The sequence below is a fragment of the Heliangelus exortis genome, chromosome 3 (assembly GCF_036169615.1).
Source record: "Heliangelus exortis chromosome 3, bHelExo1.hap1, whole genome shotgun sequence".
In the NCBI taxonomy this organism is placed as follows: Eukaryota; Metazoa; Chordata; class Aves; order Apodiformes; family Trochilidae; genus Heliangelus; species Heliangelus exortis.
The window spans coordinates 83918119-83945491 of NC_092424.1; the positions used below are offsets into that span (position 1 = coordinate 83918119).

At 38.3% G+C, this 27373-nt stretch overlaps 1 protein-coding gene and 1 long non-coding RNA gene across 12 annotated transcripts in view; one reads left to right on the forward strand and one right to left on the reverse strand.

Annotated features, from left to right (window-relative positions):
• Window positions 1-27373, reverse strand: part of SENP6 (SUMO specific peptidase 6) — an 85379-nt gene that overhangs the window by 55650 nt on the left and 2356 nt on the right. For 4 of the 11 annotated variants that reach the window (XM_071741526.1, XM_071741522.1, XM_071741524.1 and 1 more), the window contains exon 1: window positions 7882-8020. The exons of 1 other annotated variant lie outside the window; for it this stretch is intronic. In XM_071741526.1, the coding sequence (XP_071597627.1) occupies window positions 7882-8005 (124 nt within the window). In that variant the 5' untranslated portion in view covers window positions 8006-8020. Of the gene's footprint in view, window positions 1-7881; window positions 8021-17590; window positions 17848-27373 lie in introns of those variants that run through there. 6 more of the 11 variants (XM_071741528.1, XM_071741527.1, XM_071741523.1 and 3 more) reach the window with 5 other exon arrangements.
• On the forward strand, window positions 17894-27372 carry LOC139795062 (uncharacterized). Its single transcript, XR_011725370.1, has 4 exons — window positions 17894-18032; window positions 19010-19127; window positions 21797-21901; window positions 26232-27372. It is a non-coding gene; the product is annotated as an uncharacterized lncRNA (long non-coding RNA).

The following is a 27373-nucleotide window of genomic DNA, read 5'->3' on the forward strand; positions in this document are numbered from 1 at the left end:
ATCCTAAAATTAGTTATTTAAATGTCCAATACACAATTATATATTTAATTTTTCAGGATCAAAATAACAGTTCCAAACTGCCCCAAGTACAACTTCAACATTATACACTTTTTTTTTTTTTTTTTAATTCAGCATCTGACACTGACCTAATTTAACATCTGATGCTAACTGAAATTTCAGCTTTAGCATCAGCTAAGTAAAAACCTGAACATTCCGAGAACAGTCAACACCATGAGAAATTTCAGATTTATCTCCTGCAATATCAAACAGTACAGAGATGTTCATATATGATGAAATGGGAGTACTCCTTTTAATAAAGGGACGTACAGAGCAAGGAGACAGCACTGAGGCAAGGAAGGCACTGTCCACCCCAGGCCTTAACTGTTGTTACTAAGAGCCATCTCACACAAATTCTCTATGACAAACTATGCAGCAGCTTTAATTTTGGTACAATTTGTGTCTTTTCATTACATAATTGGAAATGCATTTAGAAATAACTAATGCAACTCCGTGATTTGATAAAAAGGAAAAAGAAACAACACAACCAACATAACCAGGAACAGGTGTCTAGAATAAACAGTGCACACAGAAATATTTATTGTATATTCAACCTGTGTCATAGTTTGAGTATGAGGAACTAAAGAAGGAGGCCTTTCATCTCTGAGAGGGGCAGAACACAGAGGTTTCTGCTCCTTCCCATTCCCTGCCCATACTCTACCAGGGTCAGGCAGACCCCAGCCCCTCCTCTCCTCCGCCCTCTCCTCGCTGCGCTGCTGTTCCCCTGCGCTCCTTCACCACCAGCTGCCCCCCTGCTCTCCAGAATCCACATTCATCGGGTGACGGGAAGAGCCGGGGATCCCCCTCCTGAGTCGGCCCTGCCACAAGGGGCCCTCAGGCACCCTATCCCTGCCAGCATAGAGATTGGGTTTATAGATCTATTTGTATACATTTATATTTTTGTTCTTCATCCTTTATGTTACTGCCTTTCCCCTGTGCTAGTAAATCTGTTTATGATTTTTTTAATTTCCAACTTCAAGTCTGTAGTTTTTATTCCCCTTTTATCTTCTCTTTGGGGAGGGGAAACAGAGAATAATTCTGTCTTTTGGTTTTTCGTCCACCCAAACTGCTAAGCTTTGACAACCTGTTTCTAGTTACTTGCATCTACTGAGGACTTCCTGAGCCATGGGTAATTTTTTTTGTGTTAAAGAACCTGTGCTAGTCTTCCTCTATCTCATTTTTTGGTTTTTTTCTGTTTTTCTGGTTTTTTTAAGCAACCCTACTTTATAGGATTAACAGTATCTTGCAGTAGATAGTACCTCAGCTTAATTATGTTATATATCCTTTGTATCTTTATATCTTTATATCTCCTTTTGTTTGTCCTGATTGAATTTGGCATCTTTAGCTCCTCTTTAGTACTCCATTCCTTCAGTTCTTGTGCTTTGGAAAGTAGTATTAAGGAGTCCTTCTCTATTCACTCGGGATTGCATAGATCTCTGATGCGTTCTTTTCAACACATGAACAATGCCAGTTCAAAAAGATTGCTGAAAAAATAATTCTTATTTTAGTTGTTATTAAAACTTCCATGGCATTATGAACCAAATCTCGAAGCCACTTAAAAATAAGTCCCTATACTCTCTTTTTGTGTAAAGCCTGATATAACAAATTTTGGACTACAAAACTAAGTATCCTTGTAGGAGGAATGGCAGAAAGCAGCTTAATGCCTTCAAGCTATGTGTGTGGACTGCTCTGTAAACTCCTTTATCAGGAATTGAATGATTAGAACTGAAATAAAATTGAATGATAGAATCATTCAGCAGCGTCATCAAACAGTTCTTAAATGAGAGGAAAAAAAGTTCACAATTTCCATGAAATAAGGGCAAAATCATGCATTTGAAAAAAAAAAAATCATTTAAAATTCTGCCTAAAATACTAAAGTGAGAAGAGACATATACAGTATTTAGTATAAAGTCCTAGTTCCTAAGAGAAGATATAATCTTAAAAGATTCTTTGGTTCTCTTTTGCTTTATACTCTAAGGCAAATCATTCCATGTGGATCTATATTATAGCTGACTTGAATAACGCACCTATTTATTTTTATTGTTTTGGATATGATGCTGTATTTGGTTTGAGAGGCAAGGTTTTGGTACTGAGATACAGGGAAGAAGCAGACCACAAAGGTGGCTTCTATAAAGATGCCAGAAGGAGCCAATGTTGAGTCAGCTCCAAGATGGAACCACTGCTGGCCAAGGTCAAGGCCATCAGTGTCAGCAGTAGCACCTCTGTGATAATGCATTTCAGGGGAAAAAACTGAAGCTGCACCCAGAGAGAGGAGTGAGAATATGGGAGCACAAATCTGCATACACCAAGGAAGGGGAGGACGTTCTCCAGGTGCTAGAGCAGAGACTCCCCTCAGCCTGTGAAGAGCATGGCGAGACAGGCTGTCTCCCTGCAACCCATTGAGGTCCACAGTGGAGAAGATATCCACCTACAGCCATGCAGGACCTCACACCAGGGGAGGGAGATGCCTGAGACTGTGACCATGTGGAGAACCCATGCAGGAACAGGCTCCCAGCAGGACCTGTGGTCCCATGGAAAGAAGCCCATACGAGAGCAATCTCTTCCTGAAGGATACTGCATGGAAGGCATCCACACTAAAGAGCTGCAGCCCATGGGAAGAACTCAGATTGGAGAAATCTGTGGAGAACTGTCTCCCATTGAATGGACCATATACTGGAGCAGGAAAAGAGCGTGAAGAGGAGGAGAACAGCAAATTATGATCACAACCTTCACTTCCTGTCCCCCTGTGCTATTTGTCGGGAAGAGGTCAGCAGTGAAGTTGAGCCCTGGAAAAAGGGAAGGGTGAGGGGAAGGTGTTTTTAGATTTGTTCTAATTTCTCATTATGCTCATTACACATTATCCTATTCTGATTTGATTGAATCACAGCATCAATCACAAAACAGTTCAAGTTGGAAATGACCTGTAAGATCATTCAGTTCAACCTTTAACTTAATTCTACTAAACTTAGCTCAACCAGCCCATTGCTAAACCATGTCCCTAAGCATGGTATCTACATGATTTTTAAATACATTCAGGGATGGAGATTCAACCACTTCCCGGGCAGCCCATCCCAGTGCTTAATAACCCTTTCTGTGAAGAAATGCTTTCCTACTATCCTGGTGCAACTTCAAGTCATTTCCCCTCATCCTACTGTTTGTTACTAGTGATAATAGATGGGCACATGCTCCCTCATTACAGCCTCCTTTCAGGTAGTTGTAGAGAGCAATGAGATAAACCCTCAGCCTCCTGCTCTTCAGACTAAAGCTCCAGTTCCCTCAGCTGCTCATAACATTTGCTTCCAGACCCTCCAGTTTTGTTGCTCTTCTTTGGGCCCACTGCAGAACCTCAGTGCCTTTCCTATACTGAGGTGCCCAAAACTGAACACAGTACCATTGCAGAGTACAGGGGGACAATCACTAGCCTAGTTCTGCTGGCTACAGTATTTCTGATACAAGCTAGGATGCTGCTGGCCTTCTTGGCCACCTGGGCACTCATTTGCCAGATACCACCACCACCCCCAGAATACAGGAACAGAAACCTTAGGGTTTCTATTACAAAACCCAAAAGTTTTTACAAGTCTTTCCTCTGCTGAGATCACATCTCTCTCTGTGTTTCCAAGAACCACTCTAAACATGAAACCTAATTCAAATAAACATTTGGTTCAGGACCAAGCAGTTTTTCCAGGAGAACCTGAAATTTACATTCTTTTTCCCTAGTTATGCTGGTCTGAAAAAAAAAAAAAAATGCCTCATCTTACAAATGCTTAGACCATTACAACTGCAACCAACTTATGAGCTACTGCAGTATACACACAAAAAATCTAAATTTAAATGTGACCAGAATCATCGCCTTCATCCAGACACATATTTAAGTAAATTAAAAAGAATGCTGCTGAGCTTTCTCATCTGTTGTTCATTTAGAATCATCACATATATTGCCAAGCATTTATAAAAATCTGACACAGAAATATTTCTTACTTATTTTACTTTCCCCGTTGTTTCATTATCTTTTAGACAGGCTTCTTCAGGCTTCTATGCAAAATAGCTTTTTATTTTCCAGCTTTGACACCATGAGCTCTAGTGTATCAACTGCATAACCACCGTGAGGCTGCACTTACACATTCTGAAGCAGAACTACAGGAACAAGTTTATGCATCCCTCACTCTTTCTAAAAGCTGGGGCATCCTGCTCCCAGCCTGCACCCTGCATGTCAGAACAGCTGTTTCTGCATTGAAAGCAAACCTGGGGAAGGAAACTAATTCAGGAAAAAATACCTCAGGCAGTGGGGGAGGGGGAAGGTTGATTTTTCAACCACATAAATTGCCTCTTCTGTTAACCACAATATCGTAGCACATCTGTGACTGAATAAAGGGCATCTAGAAACTGAGACTGCTTCAGACACTAAGGATACCATGAAAATTGTACAGAACAATAACCTAACCTACATTTATAGATACAGACTTAGAGCTCTATTGCTTTAACTTTCCACTCCCTAAACGAGCTGCAGATGAAAAATATCTGGCAAAATCTCTTCCAATAGGCAGGAATCATAAAATGACAGTGAGATGTTACATGAGCAGAGTTAAGTAGTAAAGTTCCACAATACCAGCATAATGGATACAAAGTAAGAACATTCTTTTACACATGAAGGTAATTTAATTTCTCAGATAGCTAATTTTAAAAATTCCAACAGAATTTTTTTACATTTTTTGACACAACATTATATGAAAGGAAACTAATGATAAATGCAGAGTATCCACTGCTGGACAAAAAGTTTGCAGAGAAAACACATTTATATGAGGTCTGTATTTCAAAGATGGCAAATCACAGAACAGACAAGTCTGATCATTTGCTGAACTGTGTTTAACATTTTCTAAGTACTACAAGGAGTAACCAAGAAGCATAATAGGATGATGAAGATCTGAGGTATGATAAACATTTTCTTTGCAGTTCCTTTGAAGGTTTTTCTGGTAAGATAGCAGTGACAAACCACACAACAGACAACCAGAGTTTCTTGACCTTTTCTACCGATTCTCCCCATAGAGATGTAGACACATCACCTGAACATCAAAAAGAAACCAGAAGCACTTCAAGAGGGCTTATTATATCAGCAGGATCGTTGGGAATGCAACATAACCCACTGTCAAGGAAGATAAGATTCTGGAACACTTGAGGAGCTGTACATGTAGAAGTCCATAGGACCAGACAGGGTGCATCTGATGGTGCTGAGGAAGCTTGCCAATGTCAGTGTTAGGCCACTCTACATTATCTTTGAAAGGTCATGGCATTAGAGAGGTTCCCAGTAACTGAAAAAAACATCATACCAATCTTCAAGACAGGCAATAAGGATGATCTGGTGAACTACAGGCTAGCCTGCATCACCTCAATTCCCAGTAAGGTTACAGATTAAATCTTCTAGGCATCCATTCCCAGCTACATGATGACAAGAAGGTGAACAGCCAGCATGGATTTTTGAAGGGCAAACTGTGCCCAACTAACTCAACAGCATTCCACAGTGAGATGACTGGCTGTGTAGGTAAGAGGAGAGTGACAGATGCTGCAAGGCCCTTTACATGGTTTCTCAAGAGGTCCTTATAGGACCAGGTAGAGAGACTACACTGAGTAAATGAATGAGAAGGTGAGGAGAAAAACAGCGGGACCATTGGGATCAAAGGGTGATTGATTACTAGTACAAATCCAGATGCTGCCATCCCTCAGCAATCAGTACTTGAGCCAATATTGTTTAATTTGTTAATAATCTGAATAATGGGACCAAGTGCACTCAGCACGTTTGCAGATACCAAACCAGGGGAAGTAGTTCATACACTGAAAGCCAGCTGCTATTCAGAAGGACCTGACAGGTCAGAAAGGGGCTGACGAGTACCTCATTAAGTTCAACAACAGCAAATGCAAAGTCCTACATCTGAGACCAAATAAGCCCACGCAGCAGTGCAGACTAGGGGACAACTCACTAGGAAGCAACTCTTCAGCAGGAACTGGGTGTTCCAGTGGGCAGCAATCTGAATACGGGTCAACATTGCACACCCACAGCAAGGAAAGCTAACCACACGATGTGTAAAAATTTAGCCAGCTGTCAAAAGAAGTGACCCTTCCTTTTCCACTTCCATATGAAACTGTAACCAGAGTACTGAGCTCAGTTTTGGGCTCTCCAGTGTAACAAAAATATTGACATACTAGAGCAAGTTCAGTGATGAGCTGTCAAGTTAACCAGGGGGATCAAACACATGACACATAAGGAGAAATTAAAAAAGCTGGGTTTACTCAGCATTAAAAAGGGAGGAGGGGTGACTTTTTTGCTGACTTGAACAACCTAATGGGAAAGCAGAGAAAAAGTGAAGTGAAACTCTCCAGTGAGATATACAGCAAAAGGACAACGGACACAAGCTGGAAAGCAGAAAATTCCTACTTAAAGAATTTATTTTTTAACATGAAGGTGCTGAAGACTGGGCAGGTTGCTATGTGAGGTCATGGAAACTGAACAAAGTCCTGAGCAACCTGCTCTAACAGCATCAGTGACCTCTTATAGGTACAAAGTATCACCTAAGGCAACTGCACCATCATCACAAACATCTCCAAAATTAACTACCTTACTCACTTTCTTTCCTCTTTCTGAATGTCTGCCACCTACTCCGACTTTCCACACAAGTAACATGAAAAGTAGGATCCAACAATAAAGAAGAAATAAGAAAAAAATCCACACGTGAGAAAAAAAAAAAAGTATTTTTTTTCATCTCTAGCATTATGAATATATGTAATTTTTCCACCTATGTAAGACCTCTATTGCTAGACTGGAGATACACTACATATTCAGAAAGGAAGAAGAAAATTTCAATGTTTTTACAGGAAAGCTAAATATAGGAGAGGTGCCTTTTATAGGAAAAATTGTAGGATAAAAGGTTAGGACAAAGGCAATTTCTGAACTTTCAATTTACTCACAAAATGTGAAAAAGTATATAAAGCTAACAAGCCGTTTCAAGGAAAATGAAACTTGAACAAGAATCCCAGAACACATTTTCTGTGGCAAATCAGTATGTGATCTTAATCACATATGATCCCAAATTCTGAACACTGTTTTTACAAGATAAACAAAACACAGCAGGAAACCTACAGTACATAATGCATCCAATTTGCACACTTCATACTTTAGACTTAGTTATGCACCATGGGATCCATCTTCATGAAAAAAACCTAAGCTTGTGCAACCCAGAATACAGCAGCACTGAACAAACAGCAATCTATTTTTAGAAAGTGCTAAAAGGCAGTTACACAAAGAATAAGACTAAAAAGCCCTCCTTTAACTACCTGGACATTAGGCAATCAATGCTTTTTGAAGGTTCCCAGGTTTGCTACAATAATTGGAGCAACAAGTTGAAATAAACGATAGGACTGTATCTAGATAATAAAAGGAAGAAAGGAAAAAAAAAATCAACACTTTGTATTATTTAAAACATCTTAATTTATCCTGCAAATTTTCAAAGACAAGGCCAGAGATATACAGAAAGGTTTCAAGAATGCTACAAGACAATAACTTGCAAATGTAGGACTTTACATGTAATGAAAGCAGGTAAAAGCAAGACATTTGATGTTATCAGTTGTTCAAAATTCACTTGAAATGTGCACCAAAAAAGGCATATAGAGAAAACACTCAACAACCAAAAAAAGCTCAACAATTTGGTAAAATGAAGATGAAAGGAGGATGAAAAAAGAATTAAACTCCAAGCTGTGAGAAAAATTTGCATATCTGTTCAGGATAAAGACCTGGCTACCTCCCTATTCTTCGTGACACTGGCAAGCTTTTCATACCCATGAGAGGGCAGTCAGCTGGATTAGATGGTGATATGGCTGAAAAATAACAGACTAGCTCCACCAACACTTCTCCCCTAAAGATTAGTTTTCTGCCAATAAGCTCCTTCAGCCAACTTGCCATGAAGCCATAGAAGTGCTGCCATTTTCTCAAGCAGAGCTGTGACTGCAGTGTCTCTGGGAGGGGCAGCAGGACTGTCAGTCTGTGCAGCACAGAACATTTAGGTTGGCTTGGCTAAGTTGAACATTGGTGGCACTATGACTTCCATGGCCATGCAGTATGGTTTCACACATGGGGTCTGCTAAGAGAAAAAAAAAACACCTACAAATGCACATACTGTTAAAAATCAAGTAAACCATGTCTGGTTTAAAAAAAAAAAATGTGAGAAATGCAACACAAATCCAGGCAATAGCCTCCTACTTACACTAGATACACTACGTACTTCAACTCACTTTGCAATTAGAGATCATCAGTGCAGTGGGGCATGATGTAAAGCAACTACATTAATGCATTAAAAACAGAAAACCTTTTAACTGAAGGACCAAACTTAACAAGGAGTTTAACACTGACAACTAACTAAACGACAACATGCTATAATTCACTAGGCAGGCATTATTTTTAAAAAGTTAGTAACTTTAGCATCCCTGGAAAAACAAACATTTCCTCAGTAATTGCAAAGGCAGTGAAGATGAGAACCTGCTACTGAACAACTAATTTTTAATATAACAAAATAACACTTGCCAGCTTGCTAACTGCATCCAGCTATGAACCTGCTTTTCAAGAAATCACTCAAAGAACAACTGCAGAAAAACATCCAACCTCTTGAGAGACTCATCCTGCAACTGGGGATGAGTTTCAGCCACCTTCATCCAAACAAAAAACTCAAGGGCACAGGGCAAGTTTTCCTTCCAAGTAATGAATACTGCCTTTTCCATCTAACAAAGTCTTTGCTCAATCACAAAGAACTTCTTTACTACATTTTCTACATTTTTGTGCCATTTATTAGGTAAAGATTGAGTCACAGCATATTTGCCTTATGACAGAACTAGTAATCTCGTTTAAAGTTTACTGCCCCACTGTGCCAGGTATAAACAATCACAATCTGGACCTGAGTAGTTCGTAAATTCACTTTTGAATGTTTACTCCCAATTGTAAAGAATCCTTAAATTGCCTCTTGAGCAGTAAGCCTGGTAGAAATAAAGTTACAGTGGACTCTAGTAAATGTTTCTAAAAGAAGAGAGCCTCAGAAAATGCAAAGGCAATTCCAAATATGAAACTAACATCTACTGTATAGTTCAAATTCTCAGCTAATAGGCTCTTGAATAATCTCTGTCATACCACCATATTAAATTTTGTCATCAGCAAGATATTAATATTTTGCTAAATGAGCCATAAAAATTGGACGTGCCACACAAATACAATATTATACCCTACAACATTAATAACAAATACAACATTACATCCTCCAATATTAATAAAAATACCTCAGTAGAATGAATTTTAGTAAAACAACTGAATGACACTGGATAAAAACATTCTCATGAAAATAACAAATGTCTTTGCAGCTGTTTCTTATAGACATAAATTTCTAAGTTTACATAATATTAATCATGTCATATAGTCTTATGTTTTACCACACTAGCAAAATATTATTGGTGTTTATCATTCCTAAAACAAGCTGTGACAAGTATTATTAAAACTCAAAGAAACAAACAAAACTTAAGTTAAAAAATAACGAAACAAACAAAACCCACAAAAAGACCAGGGGAGACTTTGGTCCACCTACATCTTATTTGGTCTGAAACCAAACATGAATCCATAGGCTTTGCACAGTTTCCCAATCACCACTGCTCTTTATTCATAATCATTCAAGATTCAGACAGAGAATGCTATCCCACATTCAATGTCTTTCACTCCACATTATTCTTTCATAGAAATTACTGGGACATGCATTCAGAAATGTTTCTTTGCCTCATGCAGCACTTACAGCACTTTCCCATTAACAAAAACTTTTTAAAGGCCTGCTGACCAACCTGGGAAGAATAACCACTGAAAAGCCTGTTATTTTTTTCCCTCTAGTTTCCAGCCTTCACTGTAAACTTCTTCTGCCCAGAAGTTAACCTTTTATTTAAAATAACTGAATTTCCCTGGGCAGAATTAAAGCTGCTGTTACAAAAAACCCTATTTATCCTAAACTTTAAGGTATGTAATACACCTTAACCTGACTCAACAGCTCACCAGAGAGAGATGAAAGGGAGGAACTCCTCCTCCTCTCACATGCAGAGTCTGTCTGCTCTCCCCAGTCCAAGCCATTGTCGCGCCACTCCCTCTTACCCTCCAGTGAGCAAATTCAACAGAGGTTTGGCAAAGTTCCAGTCTGGCAAGACAGTACACAGCAAGTTCAATCTCTCTGGCAACAAAATAGTAAGTCTCAGAGGTGGTGGACAGTATGACACACCACGAGGCTGCAATTAGGGGAGGAGACCCCACTCTCTCCCCCACCTGCAGCACTGAGCCCTAAGAGCAGCGCAGCTGCAACACACAACTCCCCCTAATCAGTTAATAACGTTATGTTAGATTCTGTGCCCAAGACAGTTAATAATTTTAAGCCATCAAAGAGAATCAATAGCAGTTGGCATGCAACATTATCTTATCATGCTGCGACTCCATTTTGAATGTAAAAGCAGCGATGTCACAGTTCACTGCTTTGAAGAATCCATACATCCAATTTACCGTTACCCTGTACAAGGGAATAGGATTGCACCTTAGTTATTTCACTATGCTTTGGACACTTTACTTTGAAAGTGTTATTTTCAAATTTTATATCCGTGTCACAAACTGCCAGTGTACATTACCGATAAGACATCACTACTCATGCATTTATTACCATCCTTTCAATTATCCTTGTATATTAGGACATGTATATTGGGACATAATTCCTTACACAGATTATTTAGAAGAAAGTTCTTCAAACAACAGCATTGCTAATTCATAGCAGACATTACACCATATATAAAAACAAAACAACTTTTCAGAAGTTATTTGCTCTTAATTGCTGCTGTTAGCTAGAGTACCCAACTAACCATTAGCCATTCTGTATTCTAATTTATACTAGAATGTAATTCAGAGACTGAATTCCACTTGGCACAATCCCCAGTTCTGTGCAAGGAGACTATAGCATACAAGAAAATTAAACATGTTTTCAGTACTTTTACAACATTCTATTAAAAGTACTCAAAAGGCATCTCACAATTGCCTTTACCTAACGATGAGCTAGTAGTTCTACTTACAACATGTGAGTAGTTCTCGAAATCAGCTTCCAACCTAAACATGCACCACTGAATTAGGCAGTGATTTAATGATTTAAAATACTGCCATGTGATTTTAACCCATTATTTAAGAACCGGTTATCTTTTCAGTGTTTCCTAAAGTAAAATAAACTTGCTGTCCTAAACAGTAGGACAAAGACCACTTTTTATCTTCTATTTGTGAAGGATCCAGGAAATAAAGATGCCAGGTAATTACTTTTGTGTCGTAATATTCATCAACACAGGCTGCTGAGCACCCACTACCCAAGTGCCATTTACTCCTGTGAACACAACATTCATAAGCAACCCACTTAGCCAATGCAAAACAGAAAAACTTTGACTTCACCACAGCTTAAGATCAGCTTCACATGAAAATAATACACATGCTAGAGGCTGTTGAAATTAGTAAGAAGCTCAAGAACACGCTAAATGTGTAAGATAAAACCAGGTTACATTCTATATAATGAATAAGCAAATTTTTACTTGTGCTGTAATTTTCTTAATTTTAAGCAAAAAGTAATCAAGCACAGAATATCAGAGAGATTTCAAGCTATGAAAGAATACCACTACTTTACAAAGAAACTTCAATATTGGAACCAAATAGGTGCCAGAACATGGGCCAACGAAAGGAACTTGCCAAATCTGTTTCCAGTTCCATTCCCAATGGAAACACCTTTAGAAAAAACAGAGAACTACATTTGTCCCTTTTCCCCTAAAATAATTTGTTAACTGTATCTCTACAGCCTCCCCCCACCGTATCAGCTCAGGTTTTAGTTATCTTCTTTTCTCAGCCTCCTGCAGTATCTTAAGCTATCATGTACACCCTTCCACACCTTTCTGCCACAGATAGAGATGGAATCAAACACTGGCCTGTGTCTTGAGTCCTTCAGCTGCCCTGTTCTCTGACTGCTCAGCTACACTATGTACTAAGACCAGTTAGCAGCAAAGGGAACCATGCTGAGGCCAACAAAACCTTAACTTCAGGGACAGAAATCTTGACTTCTCTGATTTGTGGAAGTGGGAAAATTTCACAAGATTTCTAGCTATTTACCTGCAAGATCTCTACTCCTCTGCACACAAAAGTTTAGTAACTACTAGTGGGAAGACAGGAGACAAAACAATAAATTAGTCAACCTCTCCTCATATTCTTATAAAGCAATATTTAAAAGTGGCGAGTTTTATCATGAGTTTCACGTTACAGGATCTGCTACAACACCAAACACCTTGACAATCCTCAGTTACCTCTACTGAGAGAGAGCTAAAACTCTGTAGAAAAGGTGAAGTCCGATACTGCACTGAAAACCATGCATAGTCTTCCAGAAACAAGTAATAAAAGTCAAAGTTGTTGAAACCGTTACAATAAATAATTCATTATGTTTTATCCTTGCCCATAAAACAAGAAACAAAAGACTAAAATATCCAAATAGGCTCACCATAAAAGTATCTGTCCAAGCAAGGCCTTTGCAAAATGTTGGTTTATGGCTGCTATCAAACCACACATTGACATTATTACTATTACTTATATATTTATACTTACATAAAGAGGAGGGTAAGGATCTCTTTTAGGAACATTCTCAATTAATTTTTTTCTTTTGGCAACTAAAAATTTGTATTATTTCTTTACTTCTTCAGAGAAAAGAGTAGTGCTTTCCTACCAAATCCAAGTGCCAGAAAATAACTGATGAGGCATCGCAAGCAGGATAATTACTCCTATACCTGAAGCTTCTATGCCTTACTATGTGCAAAATTATTATAGCAGCAGCTGCTTAGGAAAAACTACCAACTAACAAATGCTCTTGTAACAAAACAACCCCAGAAAATTGCACACAGATGTTTTCTGATTCAAAAAGTTGAGGACAAGCTTGGCCTCCTAGAATCCTATGTCCCAAAATTAAAAAGATGGAAATGATATGAAAGAAGACCTGGTCCCAACCTATTACTTTAAACTATACTACTAAGCATATTAAAACATGCTATAGAGCATTGTTAGAAAAATAAAGTTTATTTTAGTATCTATGTGCTTTAAGCAGCAGCCTGTCTTTCTTAATATTTCATGCCATCTATCATCCAAGGTAGATTGGCACATGAAAAAATAAGATGGTAAGAAAATAGTTTCCATTTGACTTTCCTGATAAATAGTTCTCAGCAACTGAGTTTGAGGTCTAGAAAATAATCTGACATTGAAGCCAGTGAGGTTTTTTATTCCTGAAACCACTGGAAAGGCCAGATGAACAAAGGTCTGAGAAGACATTTATGCAGTGCTGGAAACAAATTCTGAATGTGTCGAAGTACTGGGAGACATAATCAAGCCATAGAAGAGTCATGAATTTCCCACTTTTAGATAGAAAACTACTCTTAAGAAAAACAGAAGAAAGGAACAGATCGGGGCATTGATGGGACTGATGCAAAAAGAATAAAGCAAGAGTTTCAATTACAGTAAACACACAGAAGATGATGAATGATACCCAAAACATCCCTTTCCTTCATTTTCAAGTTAGTACTTATTTCCACTAGGTCATAAACAAAGCATCAGAGACTGTTTCAGAGACCATTACAACAATGAATAATTAAATTTCACTGTTAAGAGAAAAATAAAGAGAACACACTGAAGGTTAAAAATTTTCAAGCATTCTATGAGATATGGGCTCCACTCTGCCCTACTTACGTGTATGACTCCTGTCAAGATTTCTCAAAATGATTAAAAAAACAAAAACAAAGACAGGCTCCCACTTCAAATCACAACTCTAGGTCTAGATCAATACACAAATGCTGTGTTTCTATACCACTGCAGAATCTCAGATACCTTTAAGACAGACACGTCTACAACCTCTGCTTTAATGAAGAAAATTTCTTCACATGCAAGCTGAATGAAAAAACAAGTATTCTTCTAGAGTCCTCTGGCTGATAACTATAAAGTTTCTTCTGCTGCTGCTAATGGGTAGTCCACATAGTTTTCTCTATTGTTATTAGGAAATGTGTAGCCAAGAAAATGGAATGAAAATTGAGCATGTTCCTGTCAATGACTGCATTCAAATCTCTCAGCATTCTGAAGGTAATGACTGGCATCATCCCTTAGAAAAGAGGTCCTCAAAAAGAAACTTCAATATTGATCAGCAGCATCACTACTGTAACCACCAGGGGACAGAAAATCAAAACAAGGAGTAAGACATATTCCTTTCTTCTAGAAAATACATGCATTAGGAATATATGGAGGCAGAACATAATAACAGTTCCCACCATTTTTCCCTAGAACAATGATCAACAGTGCTCTCTATTCCCGTAAGATGAACATCCCCCTATTCTAAATCCAAACAGACATGCCTATTGCTGCTTTATATTTTAGGTATGACTTACCAACTGAAAAAAACAAATTTCTGCAGATGGAGATCTCTAATTACTAAATTTCTAGTTCTCTCTATCAGGAAAGAATTCCTATGCTGCTTTAGTTATTGTGATTTTCTGCATATTCTTCCCATAACACTGAAACCTTTGCTGTAGGAAAGTAAATTCAGAAAACTAGGAGAAAGTTTTACTAATTTCACTTGCAAATTTTATTATATAAGCAAAATAAGATATTTTCCACACTTATGAATTCTAATAGTCCTGGCCATGCAAGAAAAATAGGAACGCAGGTTATGTATATCAATGCATATGATGGATACCAACTATTAACACTGCTCCAGAATGATAATAAAATGAGCTTTAAAGAGTCACACATTATAGTTCTAGAGACATTTTTTCACATTTTCCATAAAAGTCTATATTCTACACAGAATAAAAATGATGACACATTAGATACACAAAACTGTACAAAACCCATGTGCTAGTATGAATCAGTATGCTCAAGAATTGCATCACTAGAGGGAACACCCTTCCAGAAAAGCCATTTTATTTTTATTAGAGAATAATTAAAAAAATTACTAAAGGAAGCACCTTAACAGCAGAATGATAGCCATATTTCTTCATAGTAACATCTGTAACACTGAGAGGAAAGCAGTATCTTACTGGACACGTGGAATCAAAACCAAATTTCTGAACAACTACCATATTTAAAAGCAATTAATTTTAACAGCATAGTTTCCATTAGACTGCATTCAACTGGTTATAGATTTAACATCCATTTGGCATATAATTAATTTGTTTTGCAGATTTATGGCAAGAATGGACAGAGTCCATTCTTCTGTCCTTTCTACCTCCCCCTCCTCTCTACCAGGCTTTAATAGAACACTTCCAAAACCCAAGTAAACAATTTTTGTTTGTTGCTTACACAGACTTCATCACAATCCATGAAATATACACTCAGACTAGTTACAGATATAACTCTAGGCCTATATATTAATGATAATCTTGCAATACAAGTTGCCAGGTTTCCTGCTCTATACACTTCTATCCCCATTTTTTTCAACATTACCTTTTGTTTCTCAAGTCTGACACTCTCATTCTTGCCTAGCCCTTGGTTACTGGTGGTTCTTACATCATTAGGTTGATCTAATGTACTGCTGTACATTTCCAGATTGCAGACTGCCAAAAGCCCACATATATATACATATATTCTGTGCCTTTACTTCTCCCTATAAAGTCAACATTCCCTAAGTTAAAATATTTATGTTTATGAATATTTAAAGTCAATGCCTGAAAGCCTTCTTTTTCCTTTGCTTTGAAAAAGCACAACTGGAACAAAAGTTCCTACTGGATGTGCTATAGTGCTATTGTCCCATTTGGACTTAGGCAACCCTCAGAAATTTTTTGTCACTGCTAGGTTTTCTTTATATGTGCGTGCAAATTTGCACACTCTTAGGGCTTCTATCACATCATCAGTCCTTAAATTAATGTGTCCCCATATAATGAGGAAACACAAAACCAGCTGATAACTTAGTTCACCAACCATGGAATATCAAAGCTTCGAGCTATCAAGTGTCGTGTTGGTCCTCCTGTTGGAAAGAGGTCTCACATGTTAAAAACATGTAGATGGTGCAGATATATATAAAATATATATATATATAAAATCTGTCTTTCCTTCGACCTGTCCAGCCCGTAAGTAGCCAAGGTGCACATAGATGACACTGACTATTCATCATCCTCACACTTTCAGCTGTCTGAGGAAACCTCACTATTTTCTGTGGAGAGAGTTAAAAGGAAAAAATGGAGCATCTGCATTTCACCACCAAACACTTTAAAGGCAGAAGGAAGGTAACATGAAAGACGTTATTAACCAGAAAGAGTTTCTGAACATCAGAATTTCATACTAATTACTCAAAACAAGTAGTATTTTAATTGACACAGTATTTCTAATCCAGAACACCTAGTAATAAAAAACAAAACCCAACATCCTAAAGCAAGACAAAATCTGCAAGAGGTATGCCCTGTATAATATGTAATACAACATTTCCAATACTAAACTTATACCTCTCTTGAAAAACTCAGAGATGCATCTTATGTCATTAATATATATATATTTCTTCATTATTTCTACAGTAATTTAGAGGAATGTTGGCCTATGTAACCAACGTTATCACTTCTAGCAATTTTGCAAGGCTACAATTATTTTTTTTTAAACTCTAGAAGATCAACTGTTAAAGATATTCAAATTTAATGAGACTTATTGCATTAAAATTAAAAGCATAACAGTGGCAAAAAAAAAAAAAAACCAAAAAAAAAACCAAACACCAAAAACCACCAAACCTGTATATCAAAAAAATTACTCAAGGCTTTTTGTGCTAAAGGTTTTTTCTGTTCCAGATGACAGATTCATCATCATCTTCGTATCACAACTGTAAGAACGATCCCCCTCCCACAATTAACCTCAGTCCCAAACCTTTAAAGTAGCATTTTAGAAGCAGACGAGACTCATTTTATGGTGGGGGGAAAGGCTACGAGCTAGGCCAGGGCCTGGGAGCAGTCTAAAGGCAAGAAAATGCAGCAGGGAGGAGGCACAGCAACCCTCACTTCCCCTCCTTACCTAACGCTAACCTTGCCCGGCCGCCCACCAGCCCCACCGCCCCTCCGAAAGATTCCTCCCGCTGCAATACCGGCCCTGCTGCACCAAGCCCTGGCTGCTCTCAGCGCTCTGCCCCTACAAAGAAAACACTGCACTTCCAAAGCCTCAGAACATTAAAAGAAAGAAAGAAAAAGAAATCAAATCGGCCTCGCTAACCCCTCCCTCAAAAGCAGATCTCTTTTCACCAAAGCAACCACCCCTTATGGCACCCACCCTTCCCCCACCACCAAGCCACCTCTCATTGTCGTCGTCCCCCAAAGGGGACCATTCCCCCCCCTCCCCCAAGATGCACACACACGCCCGCCTCCCCCATTCCCCAGTCTATACCGTGCCCCTTACTGGTTGCAAGAAAGGAAACGCAACCCATGGGCCACGTTCCCCCCCTCTCAGCCATGCACGCACCTTCCAGAAACAAGCTGTCTCTGCAACCGCCACCGCCGCCGCCACCGGCCATCTTCCTGCTGCCGAGCCTCGCTCTCTCACTCCATCGCCCAGAGAGGCGGCGGGGCCTGGCCCTTCCCCCGGCCTGCGCGCTCCGCCGCCCACCCCCACTGCGGAAGGCTGGGTGACCCGCAGCGGCGGCGGCGCCGCCGAGACCCGGCCCTCTCCCGCTCCCAGTCCGCGCGCACGGCGTCCCGGGCCGCGCTGCCTTCCGGCCCCCGTGCAGGAGGAAGCGGCGGCAGCGCGCCCGCTCCTCCCTCACCGCGTCCGCCACCAGCCGCCCCCCAAGCGGTTTCCTGCTGGGCCTGGCCCAGCCGCCGCTGATGGCGCTCGGAGGGGCGGGCGGGCCTGGCCGGGACTCTGCCGGAGGCGTCTGCGAGCACACGGGGAAAACGAGGAAACGGTGCGCGCCGTGGTGCCGTCCCTCTCCTCCATGAACGGCGCGGCTGGGCCTCACCAGAGCTCCCCAGCCGAGACCCCCGGCTCGGCTACCCGCAGCGGGAGCCTCCGGCTTCCTCGGCCCCTAGACGATAAAATGGCCGCAGTAGGGCTGCGCCCGGTAATGTCTCGGGCTCTGCCGCTCCTCCCTTGATAAGCTCGGAGGCAGCAGCCTTTGGGAGGTGAGGAGGAGGATTTAGCTGCGTAAAATGAATGAACTTTCAAGAGAACTGGAGTCCATTGCACAGGACTAGGGCCCGAAGGCCTCTCACCTTGCTCACACTCGGGCAAAAGGCCACACAGGTCTTGCGAATTCACTCATGAAATCCTCTGTGGCCTAATAAACGCATATTAAATTTAAAACTTGGACTCTGCAAAACATACAGCGTTGTCAAATCAGGTATAGAGAAATTGCAAGTCATTGCCTCATGTATTTGGCTTTTAAAATAAAACATTTTAAAAAAACCTTTTTTAACATATAAGGTTTTACATTTTAAAAAAACCCTCCTGTGAAGCCCAAATACCTAAGTGCCAAAACCATACATCCTTTAAAAAACTGGAGGGTAAATTAATCTAGAACTGGAGAAAACTGGGTATTCAGTTCTTAAGACAGGTAACCTCATCTGGACCTATACCGGTTCCACTTTTACTCCAGAATCAGGGAATTTTTATCTCTAATTTAAATCACCTAGTTGTTAAAATAACTGAACAGTGAGCTTCTTGATCTTAAGAGTTTGTAGACTAAGGTCCTAAATCAGGTAGGTTCAAGTACCTGGGTGCGTATGAAAATTAAAAATTAGGGGGAGGAAATTTTTTTTTTTCCTTTTAGTCTTCTACATTTATTTTCATACCAAAATTTTCTGTATTGACACCAACAATATCTTTAAGCAAATATGTTTAAAAATAATTTCAGTGAGAGATCTGTCTTTACACAAGCAACAGGTAAAAATAAACAGAGTGCAGGACTGGACTGGAATAAAACAGAAGAGGCTCCCTGAATGCTACATCACACCACCAGAGCTAACAAGCAGTCAGAATTCCAGAAGCTGGAACAATGCTGGTAAACCTATATATCTCCATCTTCAAAATCTCCTTAGAAAAAAAAAACAACTTCCTGAAAGAGGAATCAGAAAATATTCTCATTTCATTAGTAGTAAAATTAACAGGAAACAACTATGAAAAATCGGTACAAGATAATTCTACGAAAGCCAGACCACATGTTTAGTAGAAACCTAGTATTACAAACCAAACAAGATAAAAAATGAAATTTAGAATCTAATTTTCAAAAAATATCCCATTGTATCTCAAAAGGACATTGTCTAGACAGAGTTTACTGTGGAGGCTACAGCATTAGTCTACAAAAACCAAGTTCCTGTCAACAGTTGAAACGAAACTAGTTTAGGTCTACCTAATTTTTCACAATTTTTAAAAAAATACGGGTTGTGAGTTATGATTGTGAGTTATTCATAGAAATATTTGATAGCAGGGTGCTTTTGTTGATCAAGTCAAGGCATCAAATACAGCTTCATAATCTTAGTGAACTGAGGCACAGGAGATTAAAATATTTTAGAAATAACAAGGGAAGAAGTTATCAATATTCATCTGATGCATGCTTGATTTTTGACTTTTTGATAGATAATTTACCACCTACCTTTTACAGAGAAAAGCTGCCCAAAACTACATTCACTGCAGTGTTGTTTTTTATTTTAGAGCTGTAAAAGGATGCTAGAGTATGTAGTCAGATTTCTTGTTCTTTTGTTTTTTTATTAATAGGTCATTCCCAGCTTTAGTGTTGTTTTTCATTTGACACATATTTATGAGAGAATGCAATACTGATGGCACTCAAGTCTTAGAAAGAAAAGTTAAGAGGATGCTGAAAAAAATTTCTCTTTTAAACCGAAGTGTCAGTTGTGTTCACAGGAGTGAGAGCTGAAGGATGAAATGCATCAGATCCTGCCCTTACCAACCATTAGAAGTCAACCAGTCCAACTATGAGTAGTTGACAAACATAGATCACAATCTAAGATCCTGAATTTACAGACATTTGCATGTGTGCAGCTCTGTTGGCATCACTGCACAGAGTGAAAAGCTGATTACTTTATTAGGCAATGATGAAGATATTTTATGTTACTAAGCTAATTTTCCTTCTCTTTTCACAATGAGTATATTATTAATGAATGTGGTTTGATAATTCAGTACTGAAATTACGGAAAAAAAAAATTTTTTTAAATTTTTTATTCTTTCCAATTACTTCTTGTTTCCTTCTGTATTTTTAAGGTTAGCCAACAAAATGGGAGTGGCTACTCCATTGAAACACTATTTCTTTAATTAAGGAATAAAATGGAATTGGGACTGCAGTTCTGCAGGTTCTGTAGTTGTGGTAGTGTACATAATTTAATTTTTTTTATTGCTACATAAATTGCATATAGATGTTTAAGGAAATTTATAGGCACCTTGAATAATTTTTCATTATATACAGCCCGTGAACACATTCTACAGATTATAAGTCAATTTTTTTTAACAGTCTGACCTTTCAGAATATAATGGTTATGGGGTGAATTATTTTTCACTGTTTTCCACAGTTGTTTCTAGAACTGTTCCTTGAATGTATTAATGGTGCACAATCTGTGTCCTTTGTTAAAAAATAAAGTTTTGTTGCTGTCCTCATGACCTGATGCCTGTTTTTTCACAGTGAATTTTAAAAGCAAAATCAAACTTATTTCTTGTTCTTGCTGTTAAATCTAGTGTTATCATTATTATTATTGTTGTTGTTGCTATTGTTATTATTTACATGCATTATGTGAGACTGTTGTCCAAGAATGCAGAGAGCCTCCTAGGAATTAAACGTTGCAAGAGAGGTCAAGGACAACAGGGAGGGTTTCTTCAAATACATAGCAGATAAAATTAACACTAGAGGCAATGTAGACCCACTGTTGGATGAGGTGAGTGCCCTGGTGACAGAGGATACAAAGAAGGTGGAATTGCTGAATGCCTTCTTTGCCTTTATGTATATGCAGCTGGAGGATCCTCAGGAGCCTCAGGCCCCTAAAGCTGCTGAGAAAGTCAGAGTAAAGGATGAGTTTGCCTCGGCTGATGAGGACTGGGTTAAGGATCAGTTAATGAGTCTGGACATCCATAGACCCATGGGACCTGATGGGATGCACCCACGGGTGCTGAGGGAACTGGTGGATGTCATTGTTAAGCTGCATCTCCATCTTGGTAAGTCATTAGAAACAGGAGAGGTGCCTGAGGACTGGAAGAAAGCAAACGTCACTCCACCCTTCCAGAAAGGCAAGAAAGAGGATCTGGGTAACTACAGACCAGTCAGCCTCACCTCCATCCCTGGAAAGGGTTATAAACTGAGAAGAAATGAGTGATTATAAATCAAATATAAAATCTGAAAAATGTGGAATAATCTATTCCTTAAGAATGTACATTGAGTGATTATTATGTGACAGATTTTGAGGCAAAGATTGGTCCATAACTAAAGCAAAGAAAAACAATTTACAGTTTTGTAAGTGTTAAAAGAGGAGCACATAAAAGGCTCAAGAGAATACATCAGATCTGAGATACTTAGAATATAGCTCCCAGTAGATAGCAAAATGTCTGTATAAAAGCTATTCCATCACTTTTGGATGCACTTTATCATATTTGCTGAAGTAAGTGTTCTGAAGTAACCCTGTTGTTAATCTCAAATAAGCTTTTTCTTTTATCTATTATTTTTCACAGGATCACAGAATTATCAGAGTTGGAAGGGACCTTTAAAGATCATCTAGTTGCAACTCCCCACTAAAGCAAGATCACCTATAGCACATTATCCAGGACTGCATCTAGGTGGGTTTTGAATATCTCCAGAGAAGGGGACTCCTTTTCTGGTGATAATCTAATGGAAATCTGGTTTCGCCTCCAGGCTGATGAAATACATTCACTGATTGCAACCCAAGCTTTATGATTAGGCAACAGTGTAAATTTGTTGTTTGTCTTTCAGTGTAGCTAACATAGCTTCATAATTTTACTCACAAGAGCAGAAGTTCTAACTGATTTAAACAAAGATAAATATAAAATGCTGCATTTGCCAATGTAATCAGTGTAGCATAATCACAATAGTCTTTATCTTCTAACAAAAAAAATATAACCAATGCCTCAACAACCCAAAATATTAAAATAAAAAACTGTTTAGTCAGGAAAATAAAATAATAGAAATTTTAACTGCAATAAAAATAAATGAAAAGCACAGCAAGACTCAGACTGTTATTTAAGGCATGCCAGGCATCCAAAAGCATCCAGCATACAAAACATACTATGAATGTATGCACAGGGTGAGACCCTCTCTCTAATCTCTTGCTTTTCAAATCAATGGGAAATATGCCTAAGTCAACTTCTAAAATATTTTTAAACACATTTAATAGATACTGAACTTTTTTAGTATTAAGTTATACAGAAATCACTCGTGGAAAGGAATATGCTTTCTTAATTGCCAGCTAACAGCACTTTGAGATGGTCTGTCATTACAATGGTCTCACACTCTTCAGAAGAGGAAACTTTTGTAACTGAAATCTTTAGAGGTATTTGTTAATAAAAATAGCCTAAGATCTTCATGTTATTAGAGATGCCTATTTAAAAAAAATGAATATAATAAATAGAAAATCTCTAAATTAAATTATTTCAGCAGGGTCACATTTCTTAGAGAAGAATCACCTTTGCCCTTCTGTTTCATTAGATGCCTATTTGTCTAAAGTTTTGAGAATCCTTTGGTTTCAGAACAATTAAGACAATCTTTTAGCAAAAGTTATTATGTGTTTTATGTAGGATACTTCTGTGTGTATCCAAATCGTGTTTATAAAATACAATACACAAAGGGCACAGGCACATAAAATGGCAAATTTTAACCCATACACATACAAGGAAAAATACATAATAAAGCAAAGAAAAACATCAGGTTTGTGTACCAGGGGTTGTATCATAATAATGACAGCAGAGGCAAAAAATCACTAACTTACAGTCAGTATGCATGATTTACTGCTACTTGCTAATGCTGCTGGCTAAGTCACTGGGTTTGTTTCTTACAAATTCCCCTTATGATAAGAACTTCTGAAGCCTCTTTCTTACTGTCCAAAGGATATTAGAGATCTGGACTGTGCTGATGAGTATGCTTTTCTCTGTGTACTTTAGTGGTTAAGTGCAGTAGTGTTCTCAATCTCATATATGATACGGAACCAGTAACAGCATATGTAGGAATAACTGGACTGGAAAGAATACAATCCACACAATACAGGATTGGAAGGATGTAAAGAAATAATTTCAATTGTCCTTCTGTATAGTGTTAAATTGTAAAGACTTCAAATGTCACTTGTATCTGCCCTTAAAAATCTCAGTTTAAGACTGATCAGTCTTCACAGACAGTGAATTAGAAAGATGGTGGTTTTTTACCATATTAACCTAAATAATCTTCTCTACAAATAAGTTTCTTCTCCCTCAATTATAGTTCACTGTGCTCTTTTGAGTACCTTTTCTGTACTGGGAGATTTCTGTTGTGTTTCTTTGTCTTTTATCTGCGACAGTTCCTTCAGTCTTCGTTATTTTAATATCTCTGAAATCTCTTTAACCTGTCTGTATTTTAAAGTGGGGCATTCAAAATAGGGTGCAGTACTAATGTAGGTCTCTCCAAAGCTGAGTAAAGTGGAATGACTTGTCTTCTGCTTTTGACATACTGCAATTCCCTTTAATATATCCTAAAATATTTTTCAACAATATCATGGTTACATCGTGTTCAGTTTGTAATCCAATATAAATCCCAGGTCCTTTTCTGTACTGTTGTTCCCTAGCCAGCAATATCTCATTTTTTATTACTTCATTTGATTTTCTCCTGAAGTATATGATTTTCTATTTGTCTTCATTGTATATCACCTTGCTAATTTTAGATAATTTCTTTTAATTTCTTTTAATTTATGCACTTTGAACTCTACTCCTGTCCCAAACCTAACCACTGGTTTGATGTTTGCAATACTGGTGGTCTGGCAGTGAGAATAATAGAATTCTAGTTAAGATAAACCTGTGTAGAATCAAGTGCCTCTCAGAAACTTCTGTCAGTGAAACACCAAGAGTGCATTTTTTCAGCCTATTTTGTGGTTTAGCTTTAAGAAGTCATACAGGAGAGAGGTTAATGTCTTACTAGAGCCAGTGTCACCTGCATTCTCTCCCTATTGGTCGTACATGCCAGCTATTCCAATGAAGATTGACAAGACTCTACTGTGTCATCAGAGCTTTCCAGTGATTTTCAGGTGACTGGAATACAGGTGCCAGAGATGTGTAAGAAGACCTTCATTTCTGTGTAGAAGTCCAAAATTCTTTAGTCTTCTCAGTTTTTCTTATTTTCCAGAAGATGAGGAATGCCATTATCAAACATTACTTCCTCTGTTAGAAGGATGTGGATGTCCACTGATGTTTTTGAAGATGTCACTTACATTCTTTAATGTTGTAATTATAGCACGGAGCCACGTGAAATTCTTCTATGTATAGTAATTGTCAGATGGTGGAATGTGCATTTGAAAGGGTCAAGGCAAGATGAAATTTTCTCCAGAACTGTATGGATAACTAAATTAGCCCCTGCATAATCCCTATGGAGGAAAAGGCAAGAAATATTCATGGAGTAGAGCCCTGGCCCTGATGGCATCTGTAGAGAACTTTGGTGTAAGCAATAAGAGTCTTAAGATGGGAGGTTAAGGAAATGAGTCTTGTCTTGTGTGCTTCCAGTTATCAGGACATCTCAGTGGGAGAGGATGTTCTTACTCCTAGTGATTTGTGAGTTCTGCAGTATTTGTTAACAAGCTGTCCCAGCTTATAAAGTGGCCAACAGCAAGCATTAGTTTTAACTTTATGGATTCTGCAAGTCCTTATGCTCTTTGATAAATGACACTGTCAGTGATTATGCAACTGCCTTTGATCCATTCCAGGCATAAATAATCCTTAGGGTTAGCAGGATGTCATTGGTGCATTATTCCTAATGGGTACCATCAGGTCATGTTCTTCTTCAAGTAGTCACATGTAGCTGTTAAAAGTAGGCCAAGAAGCTAGGAATTAATGGGGACAGGGAAGAGCCGCTGAGTACTCTGAGTACTGTCAGAAATCATTAGAGCCCCCATAATAATACATTTATGTCACATAAAAATCTCACTAGTATCACTGTTGGTTTTGAGAAAAGCCAAGATGTCAACCACCGTTAGTATAACTGTTATGTGACTAGCCTACAGATTTTTACTGGAGTAGATTAGATTGGTTTTGGTGTTTCACTTTGCTAAAAATTCTTGAGATTTGCTTTGTTAGTTATTTGTCTTTCCTGGGTGCATGAGGTCCATAGCATTTTGTAAGGATATTGTGAACAGATGTAAACATATTACTCAGACTATTTAGTGCTCAGAAAAGTGTTCATTCATTGTCCCCTACCACAGATCCACCATTCTGCACCAGACCTTTGCCCCGTCTGGAACCAAATTGTCATTCTGAGGAAGAAAGATCACCAGATGTTGCTGGACTGTGAGTGGTGATCTCTCTCTCTCTCTCTCTCTCTCTTTCTCTTTTTCTCTCTCTCTCTCTTACTCTCTCACTCGTTTTCTCTCATTGTTTTCTCTCCTCTCTCTCTTTTACCTTACAACTTACTTGCTATATCTTCACAGGGTTATATCACTTTGCTTATGTTAGTTATTAAATAAAACTTTATCCTTGCACCTGACCCGTCCTGGTTAGAGCTTCTCCTCACAGATCCAAAATTATAAGTTACATCGAACCAGAACCAGAGCAATGATATTATGAAGATATTAACTTCCTTTCTTTTTTTTTTTTTTTTTGTAGGAACCCTTGTAACTTGTGGTTAAATTTGCTTAGTTTAATATATCAGATTCTATAAATTCCTATAAAAGGTACCTGGATTACAAGCACAGTTTTCTTTATTTTTAATAAAAATAAATATATTAAAAATACTAGTTTTCTGACAGTTTGAAGATTTATGTACTTTGCAGATTTATGGTTGCTAAGTAAACGTGAAATTTTAGCAGGATGTTTAAATTACAGTTGCCATATGAGGACATTTGAAGTGGAGCTGACCTATTATTAATGTCTGCCCTGTTTGCTGCCTTGTAATATAGAAGCTGTATGTATTTTTTTTCAGCATTGAAATGTTGGAACAAGGCATATCAGTTTACATCATATAAATACCAGACTCTGTACCACCCATAAGGATGAATAATGATTGCAATAATTCAATGGAAAATTCACCAAAATAAATATCATCTTCTTGAGAATAGATAATATGATTTAAATAAAGGAAATTTAAATCTTACTCACCTGTAGTTTTCCAAGAGGAAAACAATCAAACAACACTTTAAATATATTGGGAAGAATTTCAGTACTGTAGCATGTTTCCTTTCTTATTGCATGAAAGTTTATTGCTGTTATACAGCAGATTTGAAAAGGCTATAGAACAACACAGGTGCCATCTATATTAAGCTATGTTACTATGTTGTGGTGTCTACCATCAGCTACTATCTTCTCCTCCTCCCCAGACAGACTCAACCTTGTTTTCAGGGACTCTTTATCCATTTCTGTCTCACTTCTCCCTGTGGCTCCTGTAACACTGTTCTTCCATTCCCTCAGCCTTCCCTGAAATCTTTTTCTCTGGCTCTTGCCTTTCATTCGGTTTCTATTTTCAGCTTCTTTCCACTTACTCTCTCAGTACCAAAATCCCTTGCTTCAAATGGAGATTTCTCAAACCATTTTCTACCACAATTGCCACCTGATTCCTTCCTTTTGTTGTGACTCCCTAGCATTACTGTTTCTGCTGTATTAGTTTGTTAGGATCCATGATCCATATACAATAACAGAGAATAGTGACAGCTGAAATTTAGCAAGATGAATAAAAATAAAATCTTGTCCCTATATCTTGAGTATATTTTCTTCAGTGCCATAATTAAATTTCTTAATAAAATACATTCTTCTTGTATTAGCTAATATGTCCTTTTGTTTTTTAAAATGTTGCATACATACATGTAGGACCGAAACAGCAATCCAACAAATTTTATACTCAGTGCAAGCAACCTCAACAAAAACATAATTAATGCAACACAATGTTTGAGATTTTAAGCCAACAAAAGCCAGACCATTTAGAACTAAGGTTCCCATAGCAACCTTACTCTATCTCCTCCTGTGCCTGTGTGATAGGGCCTTTTATACATGACCACATATTGCTAAAGAATGTGCTGTATTATTCCATAAACAGAACAGCAGTTTAATAAGCGAGTTAACTACACAAGG